This window comes from Barbus barbus (genome assembly GCF_936440315.1).
Source record: "Barbus barbus genome assembly, chromosome: 38".
NCBI lineage: Eukaryota > Metazoa > Chordata > Actinopteri > Cypriniformes > Cyprinidae > Barbus > Barbus barbus.
The window spans coordinates 14,438,529-14,457,314 of record NC_136716.1 but is presented as its reverse complement, the minus strand read 5'-3'; the positions used below and the strand labels follow the sequence as shown (position 1 = coordinate 14,457,314).

General features: G+C 36.9%; 1 protein-coding gene across 3 annotated transcripts in view; it reads right to left on the bottom strand.

Annotated features, from left to right (window-relative positions):
* The window catches only part of LOC306857930 (supervillin-like), a 78,956-nt gene that overhangs the window by 46,282 nt on the left and 13,888 nt on the right, over positions 1-18,786 (bottom strand). For 2 of the 3 annotated variants that reach the window (XM_079398211.1, XM_079398210.1), the window contains exons 2-3: positions 3,164-3,224; positions 2,569-2,654 (exon numbers count right to left, since the gene is read on the bottom strand). Coding sequence is in view for 1 of the 3 variants with exons in the window: in XM_079398209.1 (XP_079254335.1) it covers positions 2,569-2,654; positions 3,164-3,224; positions 7,983-8,037 (202 nt within the window). In the remaining 2 variants the exon portion in view is untranslated. Of the gene's footprint in view, positions 1-2,568; positions 2,655-3,163; positions 3,225-7,982; positions 8,362-18,786 lie in introns of those variants that run through there. The other variant, XM_079398209.1, reaches the window with a different exon arrangement.

Below are 18,786 nucleotides of genomic sequence, written 5' to 3'. Positions count from 1 at the left end.
TTGATGATTAGAGCTTACAGCTCATGAAAGTCAAAAATCAGTATCTCAAAATATTAGAATATTTACATTTGAGTTTCAATTAATGACCATCCCTACAGTATAAATTCCAGGTATCTCTTGTTCTTTGAAACCACAATAATGGAGAAGACTGCTGACTTGGCAATGATCCAGAAGACAATCATTGACACCCTCCTCAAAGAGGGTAAGTCACAGAGGGTCATTACTGAAATGTGTGGCTGTTTACAGAATGCTGTATCAAAGCATATTAAATGCAAAGTTGACTAGAAGGAAGGAAATTTGGGAAGAGGTGCACAAGCAACAGGGATGACCGCAAGCTTGAGAATACTGTTAAGCAAAGCTGATTCAAACACTCGGGAGAGTTTCACAAGGTGTGGACTGAAGCTGGAGTCAGTGCATCAAGAGTCACCACGCTCCGACGTCTTCAAGAAAAGGGCTACCAAGCCACTTCTGAACCAGAGACAACGGCAGAAGCGTCTTACCTGGGCTGTGGAGAAAAAGAACTGGACTGTTGCTCAGTGGTCCAAAGTCCTCTTTTCAGATCAAAGTAAATTTTGCATTTCTTTTGGAAGACTGGAGAGGCACAGAATCCATGTTGCTTGAAGTCCAGTGTGAAGTTTCCACAGTCAGTGATGATTTGGGCTGCCATGTCATCAGCTGGTGTTGGTCCACTGTGTTTTCTGAAGTCCACAGTCAACGCAGCCATCTACCAGGAAATTTTAGAGCACTTCATGCTTCCTTCTGCTGACAAGCTTTATGGAGATGCTGATTTCGTTTTCCAGCAGGACTTGGCACCTGCCCACACTGCCAAAGGTACCAAAAGCTGGTTCAATGACCATGGTGTTACTGTGTATTGTCAAGAGGAAGATGAGAGACACCTGGAGGCCGCTATCAAAGCAACCTGGGATTCCATTACACCCGAGCAGTGCCACAGGCTGATAGCCTCCATGCCACGCCAATTACTGCCAATGCCATTGATGCAGTAATTCATGCAAAAGGAGGCCAAACCAAGTATTGAGTGCATAGAAATGAACATACTTTTCAGAAGCCTGATATTTCTGTTTAAAATATATTTTTTTATTGATCTTATGTAATATTAAAATTTTTGAAACACTGAATTTTGGGTTTTCATGATCTGTAAGCCATAATCATCAATTTCAATAAATAAAGGCTTGAAATATGTCACTCTGTGTAATGAATCTATATCATATACGGGTTTCACTTTCTGAAACGAGTGACAAAAATTATTGACCTTTTTCATGATTTTCAAATTTTTTGAGATGTACCTGTATATGGACAAAGATATAAAAATGTCAAAGAACAATTCATTATACTTATCTTTTTTATTTATGTATCAGACACTTGTAACACAGCGAGAGTGTTTGTTATGTCATGCTTTAAATCAAGTTCCCACTTGGAAAGTGGGGAAGACTAAACAGCAGTATGAATCTGACATTAGACAGACCTGATTCTAACAAGCCAGGATTACACAACTATAAGAGCTTCATGCCAGCGAAATGAATGGGGGACATAAAATAAAAATATACAAAGTTTTCAGCTAAGAATAATCACTGCCATGAGTTTTTCTGAAAGGTGAACACCTACTGTGACCTCCAAATTTACAAACCACACATATAAAACACAAAACAAAAACAAAGGGAAACGATGTGGATTTGATTTCATCCATCAGGAATTAATTTTACGTGAAAAGTGGGGGTTATGCACTAGAATGGAGCCAAACCAAATGTGAGTTTACTAAAACAAAGTGTAAACTGCTATTTGGCTATCAAATACATAACAAATATTGACGTCAACGGACAATTACAAGCCCAATAAATTGTTCACAATAAGCCCAGGAATATGCATTTAGAAATCAATTCAAAATATGCTGTAAAAAAGTCTGTTAAGAGACTGACATCATGTATTATTAGCCCACTGGCAGCATTCGTAAAAACTAAAAGACAGAATACGACTTAAAAATGCAAAAATGTCTTTTGGAGCTTACCAGAAGCAGGCTGCTCCTGCGAGAACTCCACAAAATCATGTTCACCCAATTTCTGTATTGGCTTTCAGTACAAACCCTTTCACGCAACTGTCACATTTTCAGGGCCAGTAAGCAAGAGAACTTGCCCAACAACAGGTGGCCCCCAGCAGACCAAATATAGGTCATCAGCGTCCCATCCCCCCAACCCAATGACCTCCATGTGTCCAGGAACTATCAAGACAATGCTAATTGAATGAACATACAGTCTAGTAAACTTTGATCAAGGCACTAGCATTATATACTTTCTTACTAGCCATTTTAGCAGACTGTTGTTGTCTAATGTGAATACAGAATGTCTTGTGACTATATCAGGGAAAGACACCCTAAAATTAAACGGGCTCAAGAGCCACAGATCATTTAGTGTTCACATCAAGACAAGTGAATCTTGCTAAGTTTGTGACAGAGCTCATGGCTCCTGGTTTAGAGCGAGTTAAACAGAACTGAACTGATAGAATAGTCATGTTAAGGAACCATCCTTCTAAAGTGTTGGTGTATATTGTACTTACCCTTGGGTGTATTTGCCAGCAGACTGACATGTAAGCCTTTGTTAGTTCCCTCGCCTTTCTCTTCAAACAAGAACTCTTTCTGGAAGCTGGACAGAAAGAGAAACCAGCTTGAAATTTCAATATATTTTGCATATAATATTTATAACAGAAACAAGAGGCCTCAGCATTGCCTGCTTTTGTTGAAGCAGCACCTGAAAAGGGATCTGAATCTTGGCAGAAATCTCACAGTTCTATCCCAAAAAAATATGAAATACAATATCTTCACATCAAAAAATATACATTTTCCACAACTGGAAAAAAGTATTTTTATTATAGTAGTAACAAGGGTAATAAGGTTAAGAAATATTTTCCCAACAGCAAATAATGCCAAAGCAACAAACAGGACAAAAACAATTAGTTGGGAGAATAAATATAACACATTCTATTAACATCCCACATCCCAAAGCATGACTACATCTGGAGGTACAATGTAGTCCTATTAAATTTGTTCAAGCCTTATACATTTAAAAAGACTGAATTTCTGTTGGTGTGGATCTTTTCCATTGAGCTTATAAAAGCACTCAAAACCCAAGTTATATAAAAATGAAGATCTTACCTAAGAGCTCTCCGTTGTAGTTTGGTATTGCCAACTTTAGGAGCCGTTTCTCCTGTGAAGCCTGTGCACACAAAAGAGAGCAGCCTTCAGACTACAAATACTCCTGCTGGTGACAGGAGTGATCAGCGAAAGATGTTTCAAAGGCCCCATGTGAAGGGCAGGGACGAAAACAATAGTATCCATTTCATGGATGTCAACATGGTGCTGTGTCCATAGTTGAACAGACTTATTTCTGCATACACTCATAAGTACATTTGTATGCAGAGAGTAAACTGCCTACAGGCCCTTGTGCTTTTTTTCCCCCCCCACTCACAGATCTCCTGGAAATGCACCATTATCAGCAACAGCAAAGATATAAGAAAACCGCAATGCTGTGATTATGAATCCTGCCCATAACTAATAATATTAATTCATTTTATATTATTTATATTGTTAGAGCAAATAATTAGACAATAAAATAAATGCAATAAAACTATTAAGCCTATATATATTTATACTGTTAATAATAATTAATACTATTGCTACTTATAATAAATAAATAAAAAGTTTTGTTAATGTCAATGTCAAATAAAGTTTCTGATGCTTATGTGGTTACTCCTACTAGGTTCAATCTTTGTAGCAATTTAAATTATTAGAATTTTTTTAAATTAGCAGAAATATAAATAAAAATAAACATTAAATAATAAATGTAAAATTAAATTAAAATAAAAAATAAAATCATCAATACTGGGCAATAACCAGTATGATACAAGAAACCTTTTAAAAACAAATAAAAATACATTCACTCTGATGGGACTAATTTTTTGTTGTTGTTGTTGTTAACATTCACTTGATTAATGCAATTAAATGACTTATACTAGTGTTGTTATCCAGGTGTGGAATCAATTGTATGAATAATCACGTGGAAACCTGACATCTGAGACTGACAAAGAGATTGGAAGAGGAGAACATGCGTTTCCACTTTACCCACAGATCAATTCACCCACACAGACCAAACCCCCTCTTTGACATTCAAAAATTCTATATTTAAATATTTTCTACAATAGGGACTGTGGTTAGATGTCATTACCTCCTTCCTTCTCTATCTACAAAAACCATTTGAGAAGAAAAGTGAATGAGAGAGCCAACTGATGGACTGTGTTTTGGTACAGAGTGAGTTTTCACAGCTGGGATGAGTATCTGCGAAAAACATTCCTCACTGCCTAAAAATCTCCTTTCACTTCAGAGTCACAGGGCCAACGGACAAGGCAACATCAACCGAAGGGGGATGGAAAGAGAGAACAGGAAAGTTTTGGAAGAAAAGAGAAATGATACACTTAGAAACTGGGTGGAGGCTAAATAAAGTGGATTTGTGCTGCTATGCCTGATACAAGATGATTTTTTTAGCTTCAAAGAATAGAGAATTCACAGCAAATGACAGAAGCTCCTCTGTTCTGGTACCCTGCACTGAGGACATCTTCCTGTGCCATATGTTATGAAGTGTTAGTTGCATCTGGGATAATTCAACTACAAAGCCATTGCCGTTCAAGCAAACCAAGGGATTAATGATGCCAGCGTTAAAAACAAAGCATTGACAGATTTTCCGATGTCCTCACTAAATTAACACTACAGGGTAAATTAAACGTTAATGACAATGTTTCCCAGAAGCAGGAACAACAACACAAAACCATCATGCAAACTGATAGTTCTTAATGCAGATAAACTGGACCGATCACTAAAATTATCCTAAGCACTATTTATGCGCATTGCATGGTCTTGTTGAGAGCACCCACTGCTAACAGACATGCATGGAAATCCACAACACCTTGGCTCTGTGCCCACTTAAGTACAGATGCTAATCAGACAGTCAAGTGTGACATTTACAGCACTTTAAATGGCACGCTTGTTATTCCACAGGCCTGTGACACACCAACATACCTCTCTGATCTACAACAAGCATCATATAGAAGCTGATTGCACAGCTCTGAAACTTGTTCAGGTTAATTTTATGTTCCAGCATATCACACACCCGTTTTCCAGCACAGTCAGTACCAAATAATCTGGTGACTGATAAACTTGCATGACTGTAGGGTTTAGTCACTGATATCTGGCATTAGTTGGAGTAGAAGCACATGGAGGAGATACAGCTGAAGCAAGTCACAGCCTGTTTGGTCATATGACGAGATCATAAACCCAGTGCTCTCAGGCTCCTAAATGCGGTCACTGTTTAGGTACATTTAGAAATTATTAACCACAATGAAAGTAAAATAACTGAAAATGAATTGAATAATTATTGTAACTAACTCTGTAGAAAGGTTTAAATCAATCGCATTTCAACAAATATACGCAGCCATTCAAAAATCGGGTCGATTTCTTATAGTTTTTGAAAGAAATCTCGTGCTCACCAAGACTGCATTTATTTGATCAAAATTATAGTAAAAACTGTAATGTTATAAAATATTGCAATTAAAATAACTTCTATATTTGAATATATTTTAAAACAATTTAATCCTATGATGGCAAAGTTGAATTTTCAGCACCCATTATTGTAGTCTTCAGTGTCACATGATCCTTCGGAGAAATATTTTTTATTAGTGTTCAATGATGAAAACAGTTGTGCTACTTACAATTAGTGGAAATAGACACTTTTTTCTTTGATTCTTCAATGAACAAAGTATGAAGTACAAAAAATTAAAAACAGTAAAGAGTACAGTAAACTAGTGGTCGGCTGATATATTGCCAATGCCGATATATCGGCCGATATTTGGCTTTTTTTCAAATATCGGCTGATAAGTTTTTCCTGTTTGGCCGATGCATTCGAGGCAGGACTTTTATTTTGACAGCGCGCCGGACTTGTATTTTGAGGGAGCTGAGAATGGCACACAGCTCTCGCATTCTCCCGGACTCATTCTTGTTAGCTGTCATCGATAGAAGTCCGTCTAATAATCAGATATAACGGTTAAACAAAAGGAATTAAAATGTATACAAAACATTTATAACATAATACTTTCTCGTTTGCCTTCAGCATTCAGCAAATACACATTTACATAATTTAAAAAAAACCTTTGAATGACTAATGAACATTTAATTTCACAAGCCTTGCAAACTTAGTCAAATCCAGCTGTGAGATCTTGTGAAGTGTGCATTTGTATCCTGCATGATCACGTGCTTGCTGCGTGACGGTCAGACTGTGTCAATTGAATGGGACAGGAGGAGAATTCAGCTTCACTGGGGATGCGCGATCGACAAACATTAAACTCGTGATTTCAAATCATGCTGCGCTTTAAGCATTTGCCCACTGTCATATTCATGTCATTTTCACTGTGTGCTGTATGTAAAATGAGTGTTACCTTGGCTTTATTTGAAAAAAAATAAGATTTCCAATGCACACAAACTTCCCAGAATACTGAGTGCCCTGTTGGTTACAGTGTTTACTTCCTTTTTATTTGTATTTTTATTAAATATTTATTTGTGGGAAAAAAAAGTCATCTAAAGTATGTTTATTTCACGCATTTATTTTTTAAATCCATTTTCAAATTATTTAAAAAATGTTAAATATAGATTAAAATAAATAAAATTATATCGGCTTTATATCGACCACCCTGCTTTCCAAGATATCGGCAGTCAAAAAAAAACAATATCGGTCGACCACTACAGTAAAAAGCAAACTAGCCTAATTTATACAAAAGATTTTTATTTCACATAAATGCTTTTGATCAACTGAATTCATCCTTGCTGAATAAAAGTATTAATACACTTTCAAAACTTACTCACCCCAAATGTTTTGAAATGATCTAATAAATGAAATGATCTAATAATGATCTAAAAAATATTTATAATAAATCGGAATATTTAATTATAACATTCAAGTACAATTAAGAAAGCAAAGTAATTGAAAACTAATCACTTAAAGCGATAAAAATATGAAAGTCAGCAAGTAGAAAATGCTAGCCATTCATTAAAAAACCTGTTAAACTGGAAAACACAGGGCCAAAATGTGACAGTCAGGTGCTATTGTAGGACTTGTCACATCTAATAAAGGATTAGTCTTCAAGAGGAATAGGATTAGTCAAGTGTGACACAGGAAGTGTGCCATCACACATAGGTATGGCGACACATACACTAAACCGTGACATTTAATGCTATGTTTTAATACTAGTTCAACTCCAAACATTCTTCAATGCCTTCAAACGAGTGTAAAACTGTCATTTACAAATTCACAGACAGAGACGAAGATCTTAAGAGTCTTAAATGAGACACAGCTGGTGTCTGCACTCCAGGAAAGGGTGAATTAGGTGACAGGGAATCTCTAAAACCCATTCATACATATACGTATTAACCTATTTACATTTAAAGCAGTCGAAACACTGATTATTATAGAATCCTTCCACTATGATTGAAAACAAATGAAACAATTCAATGAAAATGATAAATTATATTCATCTGGATGCACATAATGTCTAAAAGACACAAACACCTGCTATAAATGTGCAAATGCACCACTTAACTAAAAGCACACAAGATAAATGGAAAAGCATGTGCAGTTGCGCAAGTGCGCAGACCAAAACAAAACCATTAAAAGGCAATACCACAAGTCGAACTTTCTTAAACTGACAAACAGACACATCTGCAGAATTTAAACTATTTAAAGCATTTGCATCTAAACCACAAAATGCAAAAGACTTATTCTGCTTCATAATGTCTCAGTTCTCTTCATTTTGAGTCAGCAAGTTCCTTGTCCTGAATACTTAGGTCCTTGGAGGCTCTAGTACCATTTAAACCCAAGCAGCATTTGGTGGGCCTGTGCCATCCCATCCCACGCCAACTGCCATTTACTTACCTTGGCACAACTTGACATGGTTGATGTAGTTAGAGATCCAAGGGTTCCGGTACATATTGATAAAATAAAATAAGGAGTGGATGACCGATAAGAAAAGAAAGTGATCAGAAAAGAGGGAGGGGGTTGTGAAGGACCAAAGAGAGGAGGAAATTAGGAGAGAGTGAGAGAGGACTGCAGAAAGGCAGCAGTGTCTGAACTGCAAGGTGATGCAGAGTTAGCTGCAGCAGTCCTGGGCCAGCCAGAGAAGGGAGGTGGAGAGAAAGAGAGAGAGGAAGAAAAAAAAAAAACCGCTGTGAGGAGGAGAACAGTCTCTCTCCAACACTATGCTGACGGAGAGCCTTTTGCTGTCTGCATGGCTACTGCTACATGCTAGCAAGGTGACTACGGTGCTAATGCTGCTCAATGCTAATCAGATTAACAATACTGAGGCTGGGGGATGAGGGAGAGAAGACAACAGTGGTCAGACACAGTAGCAGTTGTGTGCACTAGCAGCTGCATACAGTGGATGTGTGTTTAGCTTTTAGGACAGCTGAAAGGGTGAGAAAGAAAGAAGATAAGTGTCTCAAAGGAACTAGAAATTCCACTGATCTCTGAGCAATGACATATGTGTGGTACTGAGAGAAAGAAAGAGTGGAAAAGCAAGATCTCTGCCACAGGGAACGTAACTTGCCAAGTCATATTGTTGTGCTAAGTGCTCAAAGGAGGGACAAAATAATTGACGACGTGTGCAGTAAAAATATCATTGGATTTATGGACTCATCAGGTCTTTCCCACTCTGTCTTCCCACTATCAATAGAGGATGCTGTGTGTTAAATAGATTTAGATTTTTCAATTTTACTATCATGGCCCCTGTGGTGTAGGAAAAAACAAACTTCCTTGCTTGAGTTTCTTCTCAGGAATAATTATGAGTTTCAAAATAATGACTCTTATCAAGCACACCTGTTAGCTCCGAGGTTCAAATGGGATAAAATATCCAAAAGAAGCCAAACTCAGAAATTTTTGTGTAATAAAGTCATCCATCATGGAGGAAAAAAAAATGTAACTAAGGAGAAAAAAAAAAAAAAGAGAATTAATAATGGCGACAGTAGAAAAAGCTAAAGCAAGTTAAGTTACGATTTCATATTTTTATATACTGCAATAATATAAAAATTTCAAATGACTGTTTTCTGTTTGAATATTTTAAAATGTAATTCATTTCCGTTTTTACTATTATCAGTGTAGCTTAATTGTGAAAATCATGATGCACATTTTTTCAAATTCAAAAGTTCATTTATTTGAAATATAAATATTCTGTAATACTATAAATGCAATGCTGTCACTTTTGATCAATTTAATTTAATCATTAATCCCATTTTTGCCCAATATCCTTACACCCCACTGAGTTATTTTCAGGGTTGGAGTTAAGGATGGACCCTAACCCTAACCTTTTTCTAATATTGTGATGGTGGCAAACAATCTAAGATGTCAACTTCCACAACACAGGAAAGGCTTACAGTCAACCCAACGTTAACTCTATGGAAATAGCCATTTTTATCCCTCTAAACCAGGGCCTTCTAAACCACATTCTGCTGTTGTGCGAATGTATTATAAATGGCCACTACAAATAACAATGGAAAAAAGTTTTTAAAAATGGCCACTGGGATACAAAAAAGGACTGAGGGAGGCAGTATGAAGCTCACAAGACACTGAACAATAAGAAACATGCATAAGGTGTAATACAGGGAGAGTAGACAGCAGTAGAGAGAACTTAACCTCAGTGTGCATTCAAGCAAGCAGGGCATTTAAGCACTCGTGTACATGCAGAATGGCATTTGCCCTGCACTATTTCTGGCCTATTATCCAGACTGCAATGTTTCCACTGCAATACTTATACTCATCGACACAAACAAATGCCCTTAAAGATGGCCTGAGAGTGAGACCCATCAAAAATCAAGAGTGTCAATGAGCGTCTCAAGTGGCCAGAGAAACCAGCTGCTGTTGTTCGACACAATCACAGAGTTCAGCCTCCATCACAGACCACGATTAGGAAATCAAAGACATTCCAAAGACGGAACTAATATCTAAAATAATCAGCACTTGAGTCCCCGTCGGGATCTAACTAAAGGCTGAAAAGAGATGACATCACCGCGTGACACTCAAGGAGGGCATGTGCACTGCCTTGTCATTACAAGTAATGTAATCTACTAGTTCCTTGGAGACTGGTTCGCTTTCTCAGATGACAAATAGCACAAATATGACATCATCCCTTGATCCAAAACACACCATATAATGACACTGTCTTATGCACATGTGCTCAGTATTTACAGCTCAAACTGTTGGGCTTGGATTAACACCATCTGCACGCTACAGCAGTAAGTAAAGATTAAAGTGGTAAATGGTGACAATAAACTCAAGCAAACAGAAATAAAGAGGAATTATGAGACAAATTAAGCCAAAAGGCCATGCAGTGGGTCTAAGATTAAATCCAGACTTTAAAATTCGCATGTTAGCCTAAGAACTGTTTCCTGTGTACCAACAAAAAAAAAATATTTCATAAATCTAAGCAAAGAGACTTGGCCACAGTTTGATTTGTTGAATTTGTTAGCATCTATCATCTATAAAACAGTACTGTCAAATGTCCCAGGGAAGGCAAATAAACATTAGAAATGAATGGAAAAAATTTAGGAAAGCCAGAAAAAATATCTGATCCATTTTAGCAATTAATTAAAAGTCTGGATAGTTCAAATATGACTAGCAGAAATCTAGCCGTGTTTCTGGGCTTAAAGTTAACATACTATAACTCATGTTCAGCTTGTCCTCAAAATGGCACCGATTTTCCAACATATCAACTTTCAGAAGGTCCCGTGCCAGAACAACACTACCTGGCAAGGAGTTTCAGCTATTCTGAACAACAAAATTATCTACTAAATAAAACCAACAAACAAATATTCTCCATAAATGTGTCATTTTATTCTTTTCATATGTACTGTAAAATCCTGAAGGTGCTGCCTTATCTTGTGCTGGATAACATGAAGTAAGATTAACAGCATCTCTTTAGATGGGTATCTGTTGTCTTCTTTGCCGTTTGAATGTTAAGACTATGAGAGTTGGGTTTCCAGCAGTGCTGGGCCTCAGAAATATGAATATAAATTTTCCCTGCTACATTCAGAGATGAATTACCACATTCTACAAAGTAGCTAATTTTGCGGATGCCATTTCAGGTTGCTGTAATGAGACTCAAACAAAAAAGGAGCAATGTTAAACTAAATGACGAACATCTATAAAAATTATATGCGAATTGATTAAAGGCTGGAAACTTTGGCACTTCAAGATTCCATTTATGTTAATGCTGCAGAACCTGAAGCAGAATGTAAATAATCACGCTACATCAGTGAATCAATGCTTCACCCCCGTAGAATTAAATCTCAGATTGTTATAGGAAAGGGGGGAAAGGGGAAGTGGTGTGTGGTCAAGTATGGTGACCCATACTCTGCTGTGGCGCCCAGGGAGCAGTTGGGGGTTCGGTGCCTTGCTCAAGGGTCTCACCTCAGTCATGGTATTGAGGGTGGAGAGAGTGTTTGTTATTCACTCCCCCACCTACAATCCCTGCCAGACCTGAGACTCGAACCCACGACCTTCAGGTTACAAGTCCAACTCTCTATCCATTAGGCCACGACTGCCCTAAGAATGAATAGAATAGAAGAATGAAGTGACGACCCATAGCTGCATTCTGCTGCATTTATGACTACAGTGCTTGATATATGATCAAATTCCCGAGATTGGGAGGTGACTGGTAAACAATCATTGAGTCCCGTTTCAACCACTCATTAGTCACCTGATTTGGGTCAGTCCTATGCAGCAGGACAAAGTCAGAAAACTGCCCACTCATTCCACATCACATTTACCTAAAATTACCACTCACTCACACACACACACACACCCCTACCTCTGTCCTAAAAAGGGAATGTGTTTTCTGAGTGGCTGACTCTGGGTCACCACTTTTTTCTTTCCCTTGTCTGAATGGCTGGGCTGTGTCAATGATGTGACTGTACCTTTATGTTGAAAGCAATAGGAAGTTGTGTGTGTGCCCAGTGCATAACCCTCACTGAGTATCTAGGGCACCAATAACAAGTCACCTTCTAAAGAAAGCCAACCGATTTAGCCATGCCTTTCAAACCCAGTTTACAGAAACTATAAACAAGTGTCAGTTTGTACATAAACGGAACACAATACTAACTCACAAAAAAAGTTTTTGATTGTTTCTATAATGGGCCCAACTGTTCAAAAGTTTGAAGTCAGTAAGATTTATTTATTTTATTACTTTTATTAAGCAATGATGTATTAAATTGACCAAAAGTGACACTAAAGATGTGAATTGTTACAAAAGATTTCTATTTCAAATAAATGCCATTCATTTGAACTTTCTATTTATCAAGGAATCCTGAAAAAAGTATTATGATTTTCACAAAAATGTAATAGCACAACTGAATTCAACACTGCTAAGAATAAGAAATGCAACAAATCAGCATAATGAAATGATTTCTGAAGGATCATGTGACACTGAAGATTGGAGAAATAAATAGCTGCTAAAAATTCAGCATTTTAAAATATTAAAATAAAAGACAGTTCCTTTAAGTTTTGATTTATTTTTGACCAAATAAATGCAGCTTTGGAAAGCATAAAAGACTTTGAAAAACACTTACCAAAAAAACACTTACCAAACTCAAACTTTTGACACAGTAGTGTACACATGCATCAGAAGTATGTCTTTGCGGTGTTTAAGAAGCTGTGTCAACTTAAAGCTGCAATCCGTAACTGTGTTCAAAATTTACTAAATTTATATAATAAGCGAGTACACCATGAATCCATTTTCCAAACTGTGTTTTTGGCTTGTCCTGAATCACTACGGTACACCTATAATAAGTGTTTATATTCTGACTATTTAGACTGGTTCGGGTAGGTACTGCTGCGGAGTAGCCCAGTACCTGCGTGATTTGTCATAGACAAACAGAGAGAAGTAGCTCCAGCTACAATGTTCTTCCACGAGACGCACGCAGTTCTGTTTATTAACCGCTAGAGCAGTTCAACGTTCTAAAAAGCTCAATGTTCAATCTCTTTTGAATACAAAAATGTGTTCAGATGTTTTTAGTCTTTTATATCACAAGGCTTGACAAATTTCAGAAATGCTCTGAGCTAAACACTCGTGACGCATGTGAATTTATTATGCAGTGACAGAAAGCACAGAAAATCATCCTTAAGCCAGATAATAAGTCATTGTTAGCCAGTTAAGCTTAGCTAAAGCTGGAGCGAGTATATTTAGCATTGAGCTAGTTCATTTACAGCAAACACGTAAGCCTGTCATACTATTAAGGACTACAGACACAAATACTCATCCAATAGAAAATGATATTACGGTGTGGAAATGGAGTTAAAATATTTACAGCTTAAAAGCTTATCAGCAGTACAGAATGTGTTTTCACATCCTAATCACATCTGACTGCATATGGATACAAGCATAAAAGCCTAATTTCCTCTTCTGACCTCATGTTGTACAGAAAATATTGTTTGTAATGTGTAGCTCCATTTGTGGGGGTCTATTTTGGTCAAAGTGATGGAGAGAGAGCAGGTGGGGTCACTGGACAGCCGTTGAGCATGAGGCTTCGTTATTTAGGCTTACTGCCCGCACACACCATTAAAGGATGAACAACTCCGCAACAGAAAGTACTCTGGAAAACACTATGGCTGTGTCTGAAACCTAAGATCAATGACTTCACAAGCAGTGTTTTTTTTTTTTTAACAAAAGCACCTTCTAATGAAATGGGCTTTCAAGACACATTATGTCTAATGATCTAGAAAACATTCAAGTCAGCTTTTATCAAATACCTCATACTTTTCTGTTCAAATGTATGGAGCTCTGCACACAACATTTGGGATTTAGTTTTTTTACTAATTTGCTCCCTAGTTTTAATTAAATTAAAATGAGGGAACCGATTAGGACAAGATGGCCATAATTTAATAAAAAAAAGGAAATGAATAAGTCAATTCTTATTCTTAATCAATTCTTATTTGTCAGCTATGATTTAACAAAAAAAAAAAAATTATTAATTCTAAATAAATTAAATTAATTAATTAATAAAACCAACAGACAAATTCTTAATTTGTGGCCACAATAAATATATTTCAGTTTGCATGTCATGTGGGGCTCAGTACAAATGTCATTAGATGACAAAAATGAAAAAAGGGACATTTATAAATAAATCTATTCCTTTAGCCACTCCTTCAGACCCTAATTTTATTCTTTCCACCAAACAGCCGAACTGAACAGCAATATCATCAGTAGTAAAGGACAAATCTAGGATCAGATGAAGGTATCTAAACAGGCAGAATGTTATGCAAACATCTGTATACATTATATGGATTTCAAACTTTTATTCTGTATCGTGCTATAATCAGATGAGATGTGATCATTTAGGCTACACCCAGTGGAACAAGCAAAATAAAGTACAACAAATACTATGATGTTAAAAAGCATTCACAGCAACTCCAAGCAGATCAATTAATACACATGATTTTCCTAGAATAGTAAGAATGAGTCATTGAGAGAGTTTAAGCAATGGGAGGTAACAAATGTCCTTTAGGATTCAATACCTAGTTCAACAGTCTATACAAGCACTTTCTGTCACTGTCTTTTCTATGTCTATCTCATATCAAAGATCACTCAGTCTTAATGGACATTACACAGTTTCTCTGAAACCTGTCACTGATACTGACCCACTTTACTTGCAGTAAGAAAGCAGATATACTGGGATTCTGAGTTCATTTAACGTATACAGACTAAATCACAGACTAAATAGGACACGCAATTCATCAAAATTACATGCTTTCATATTTCACCTTTCTGAAACTCAAAAACTTTAAATAACAGAATGAATATGAGAATGAAAAGACAAAATGTGTCCAAATAACTTACTGTAGCAGCAATGCTCGCATCAGATGTGTCTCACTGGGGAAAGTGGACTACGTTCACTGCATTTCAATCATGAAAGGGTTAAATACAGAGTAATACTCAGGACAGATTTACATTTACATTTAGTCATTTGGCAGACGCTTTTATCCAAAGCGACTTACAATTGGGGGTATTCGCTGATGTAGTCGCTGCTCTTCCAAAGAGATGCATTCGCTGCTCTTCCAAAGAGATGTATCAGCTCTGGAGAACGTCAGAGAGCGAACAAGCAACAGGAAGAGGGGAGGACAGCAGAAGGCCATGTGGTACTGGCATACACACACACACACACACACACACACAAGCTCCCCTTTACTGTCAATCACACCCCCTCTACAGGAGTACTGTGCGGCAGCTAAAGCTTCGTGTGAAGACAGACAGAGGTTTTCAAATATAGCACGGTGTTTTCCCACCACATGCCATAGCAGGCCTCACAGATTGGCAGGGAGGAGAGTAGTGGAAATGTGATCCTGTGACATGAAAGCACAAGGACAAAGTGAAGTTTGACACACTGATGTGATGTGTTAGTGAGCTAAAGCATGAATGCAGATCACAGTAATACAAGAATGGAATGAAACATTGCAGGTTTTATAAGGAGTCTATGGGTGGTGATGGCGCAGTGGATAAGACACATGCCTTTGGTGTGAGAGACCCGGGTTCAAATCCACTGTGAGACACCAATGTGTCCCTGAGCAAGACACTTAACCCCTAGTTGCTCCAGAGGCGTGCGACTTCTGACATATATAGCAATTGTAAGTCGCTTTGGATAAAAGCGTCAGCTAAATGAATAAATGTAAATGTCTAGATGAAAATAACAAGAGATCACATTCACATTAAATTATATAAATGGTATTATCAGCATAAAAATTTGAATTAAAAAGTGAATAGAAATTTCAGAATACGTGTCTAGTTAGCTAATCAAATGCGTCACAAATGTGTCTCCTTTGTTTGTGATCGGCAAGATTTTTTATGTGCCTCTTATGCTTACCATGTCAACATTTATTTTAATCAAAAATATTATTTAAAATAGCTGTTTGATATTTAAAAAAAATTATTTATTTCTGTGATGGCAAAGCTGAATTCTCAGCAGCCATTACTCCACTCTTCAGTGTCACATGATCCTTCAGAAATCATTGTAATATGCTTACTGGTGCCCAAGAAACATTTCTTATTGTTTTTGTGGAAACCAGGATACTTTTGATTCTTTGATGTAGAGACAAAGTTGTTGTTTTGTTTTTTTAAAAGCATTTATTGGAAATTTCACAGAGGCAAAATATTGGCTGACCATACAATCTAAAAAAGTGGGATTTGCTGCTGCAAAAAATAAATAAATAAAGAATCAAAGCAAGTGTGTAAAAATAAAAATAAAAACTATTGTGAAGGGAAGATGTCCAAGTTGTTTCATCTAAACAAAACCAATGTGCTGTGTTCACTAAACCAAGAGAGGGATCTCTGGAGATAACATGATGACACTGTGCAGGACAGAGTCTAGGTGTCAGGGTGAGATAAAACAGATCAAGGCTGTTTAAGATTACTGCATTCTGTAAGAGTGAGGAGTAAAGAGGAACAGCAAATGGGACACATCACACAAAAAGAAACAGTGAAAAAAGCCAATATCCTCACCTGTGCTGAGCTCCTGAAAGAGATCAGAGCTCCACCTAGTGCCCCTTCTCAAACCCTCACACACACACACACTTACAAATATTTGTCTTTCCATTTCCCTATTGTGGACTGAATTAGTCAACAGCCTGGGCATTTATCCAGCATTTTACAACTCAGATTGTTTGAGGACACCCTCAATATGAGAAATAATTATTTCCTATTATTTTATATTACAAAAAAACTTTTAGAAAGCACATTAAACTATATAATAGTATACAGAATGTCCTCATTTAGAGAAGTAAATGCATGTATGTGTTTCTGTAGATGCCATCAAATACATCCATATTCATTTGGATTTTTGTCTTCACACTTCGACAAACTACAGGAACTTTTTTTTAAGTCAATTGTTTTCCATTTTGTGGAGTTGCACTAAATAACCCCACCCACTGTAAAATTTCATTGGTCCAAAATGCCACTCCTCATAACTTTATATTAAATAATCAAATATAATGAGAATGTGTTGGGTCACTGTCCACAGGACATTTTTATTTTCAGTCCAATAACTACAGTGCTTGTACATGCTGTATCCAACTAGTAAATAAACACTAACACTCAACCACTGCGTAATCAACACCTTGTTTGGGCACAAAAACAGGCTTTAAAATTGTAGCTGCACAGAAGTTGGTAATCAGCGCTAAGAAATTAACATGTTATTCTGCTTCACATTCATGGCTCAAAACAGTTTCAAACAATTCAAAATACTAATGGCAATATATTTTTTGCAGAAACCTGAACCAAGTTTCTCTGTGTTAGATAAAATATAAGATTAGGCAAAGCGTGTTTGGCAGAGGATGCATATTTATAGGAGAGAGGGAACAATTCCACAACCTCTTTTACGCACATACTTTATCACAAAGAAAAATGAGAAACAAACATGCTTGTATATGCCTCGTTAAAATGGGCAAAACTAGATGAGGCTCTATAATATATTTCTTAATCCTCTCTGACATGCTTGACAAAAAGAAACCAGACTAAAGGCAGAGAGTGCAAATATGCTTGAACACAGACTAAAATATAGACCAAAGAAACAACAATAAACAGCGCAAGATTTCTGGATAAGCTTCATCTGCATAACAAAAATATCTGCATATGACAAACAGAAAGACACTGTACGTTGAGCCAAAGCACTTTACCTCTCAACATGCTCTCTCCCTTTAGCATTTCTTTCTTTGCACCTGGACAGCAGAGAGAAATCTAGGAGCCTTTAGACCATGTACAACTGACAGAAAGACGATCCATCCTGCAAAGACTGGCAAGAAGTCACTGTAGAGACAGGCATGCCAAATGGGATGGTCTGGGAAGGACAGGACAGCCCAGTGAACTGAGAAGCACGTGACATGTACCCAAAACCATCATGTGGTTTCACACCAGAGACGCTTTGCTACCACAGAGTGTTTTTGTTCGACGTTAACGCTTTATGACTGTTAAAGTGCAAGAGCGTAAATCTGGAAGAGGGTTTTAGGCCAGCAGGTAGAAAATCAAGTACAGCACCCACATACAGACAGTGAACCTTGCCAAAGTTACAACAGCTGTCCCCAAACCATAGGCACAAAAGAATAACGAAAAGCTGGCCAACTAATCAAGAACTCAAATGAATGGAGATAACAGTTCATTAGAGTGCTGCAATGTTGACAGAAACATAAATCATGATGAAAAACTTTTAATGAGGGTACCAAGTGGGTCACGGTAGGAAAACATTTCATATAAATAACATGGACCAATGCCAGTTGGTCCATCTGGCCAGACACACAATGAGTGTAGCCTCTTTATTCATTAGGACATCTGAATCTTCCTGTGTCAGCAACTAACTGAAAACTCAGTTCTTGCCAAAGACAACATGAACAAAAAAGCTTGACATTTACAAATAAACAAACAAACAAACATGGAAAAGCTTTACTCTCACCAAGTATTAGTTTAAAATTATGTAATAATTGTAACTGAAAGGTCAATGTCTATAATGTTATTCTGGGCATACTGTGCAGACAGAAAAAAAAAAAAACATTTCAAATGACCAGTTATATCACAACTGTCAATCTGTTGTATTTGGGCAAAGCTGGACACAAGCCAATATTATAAGAAAATAATAATCTACAAAAAAAAAAAATTCTACCAAAAATCCTGTAATTGATAACCAAAACTGATTTAATTGTTTCATTTTTA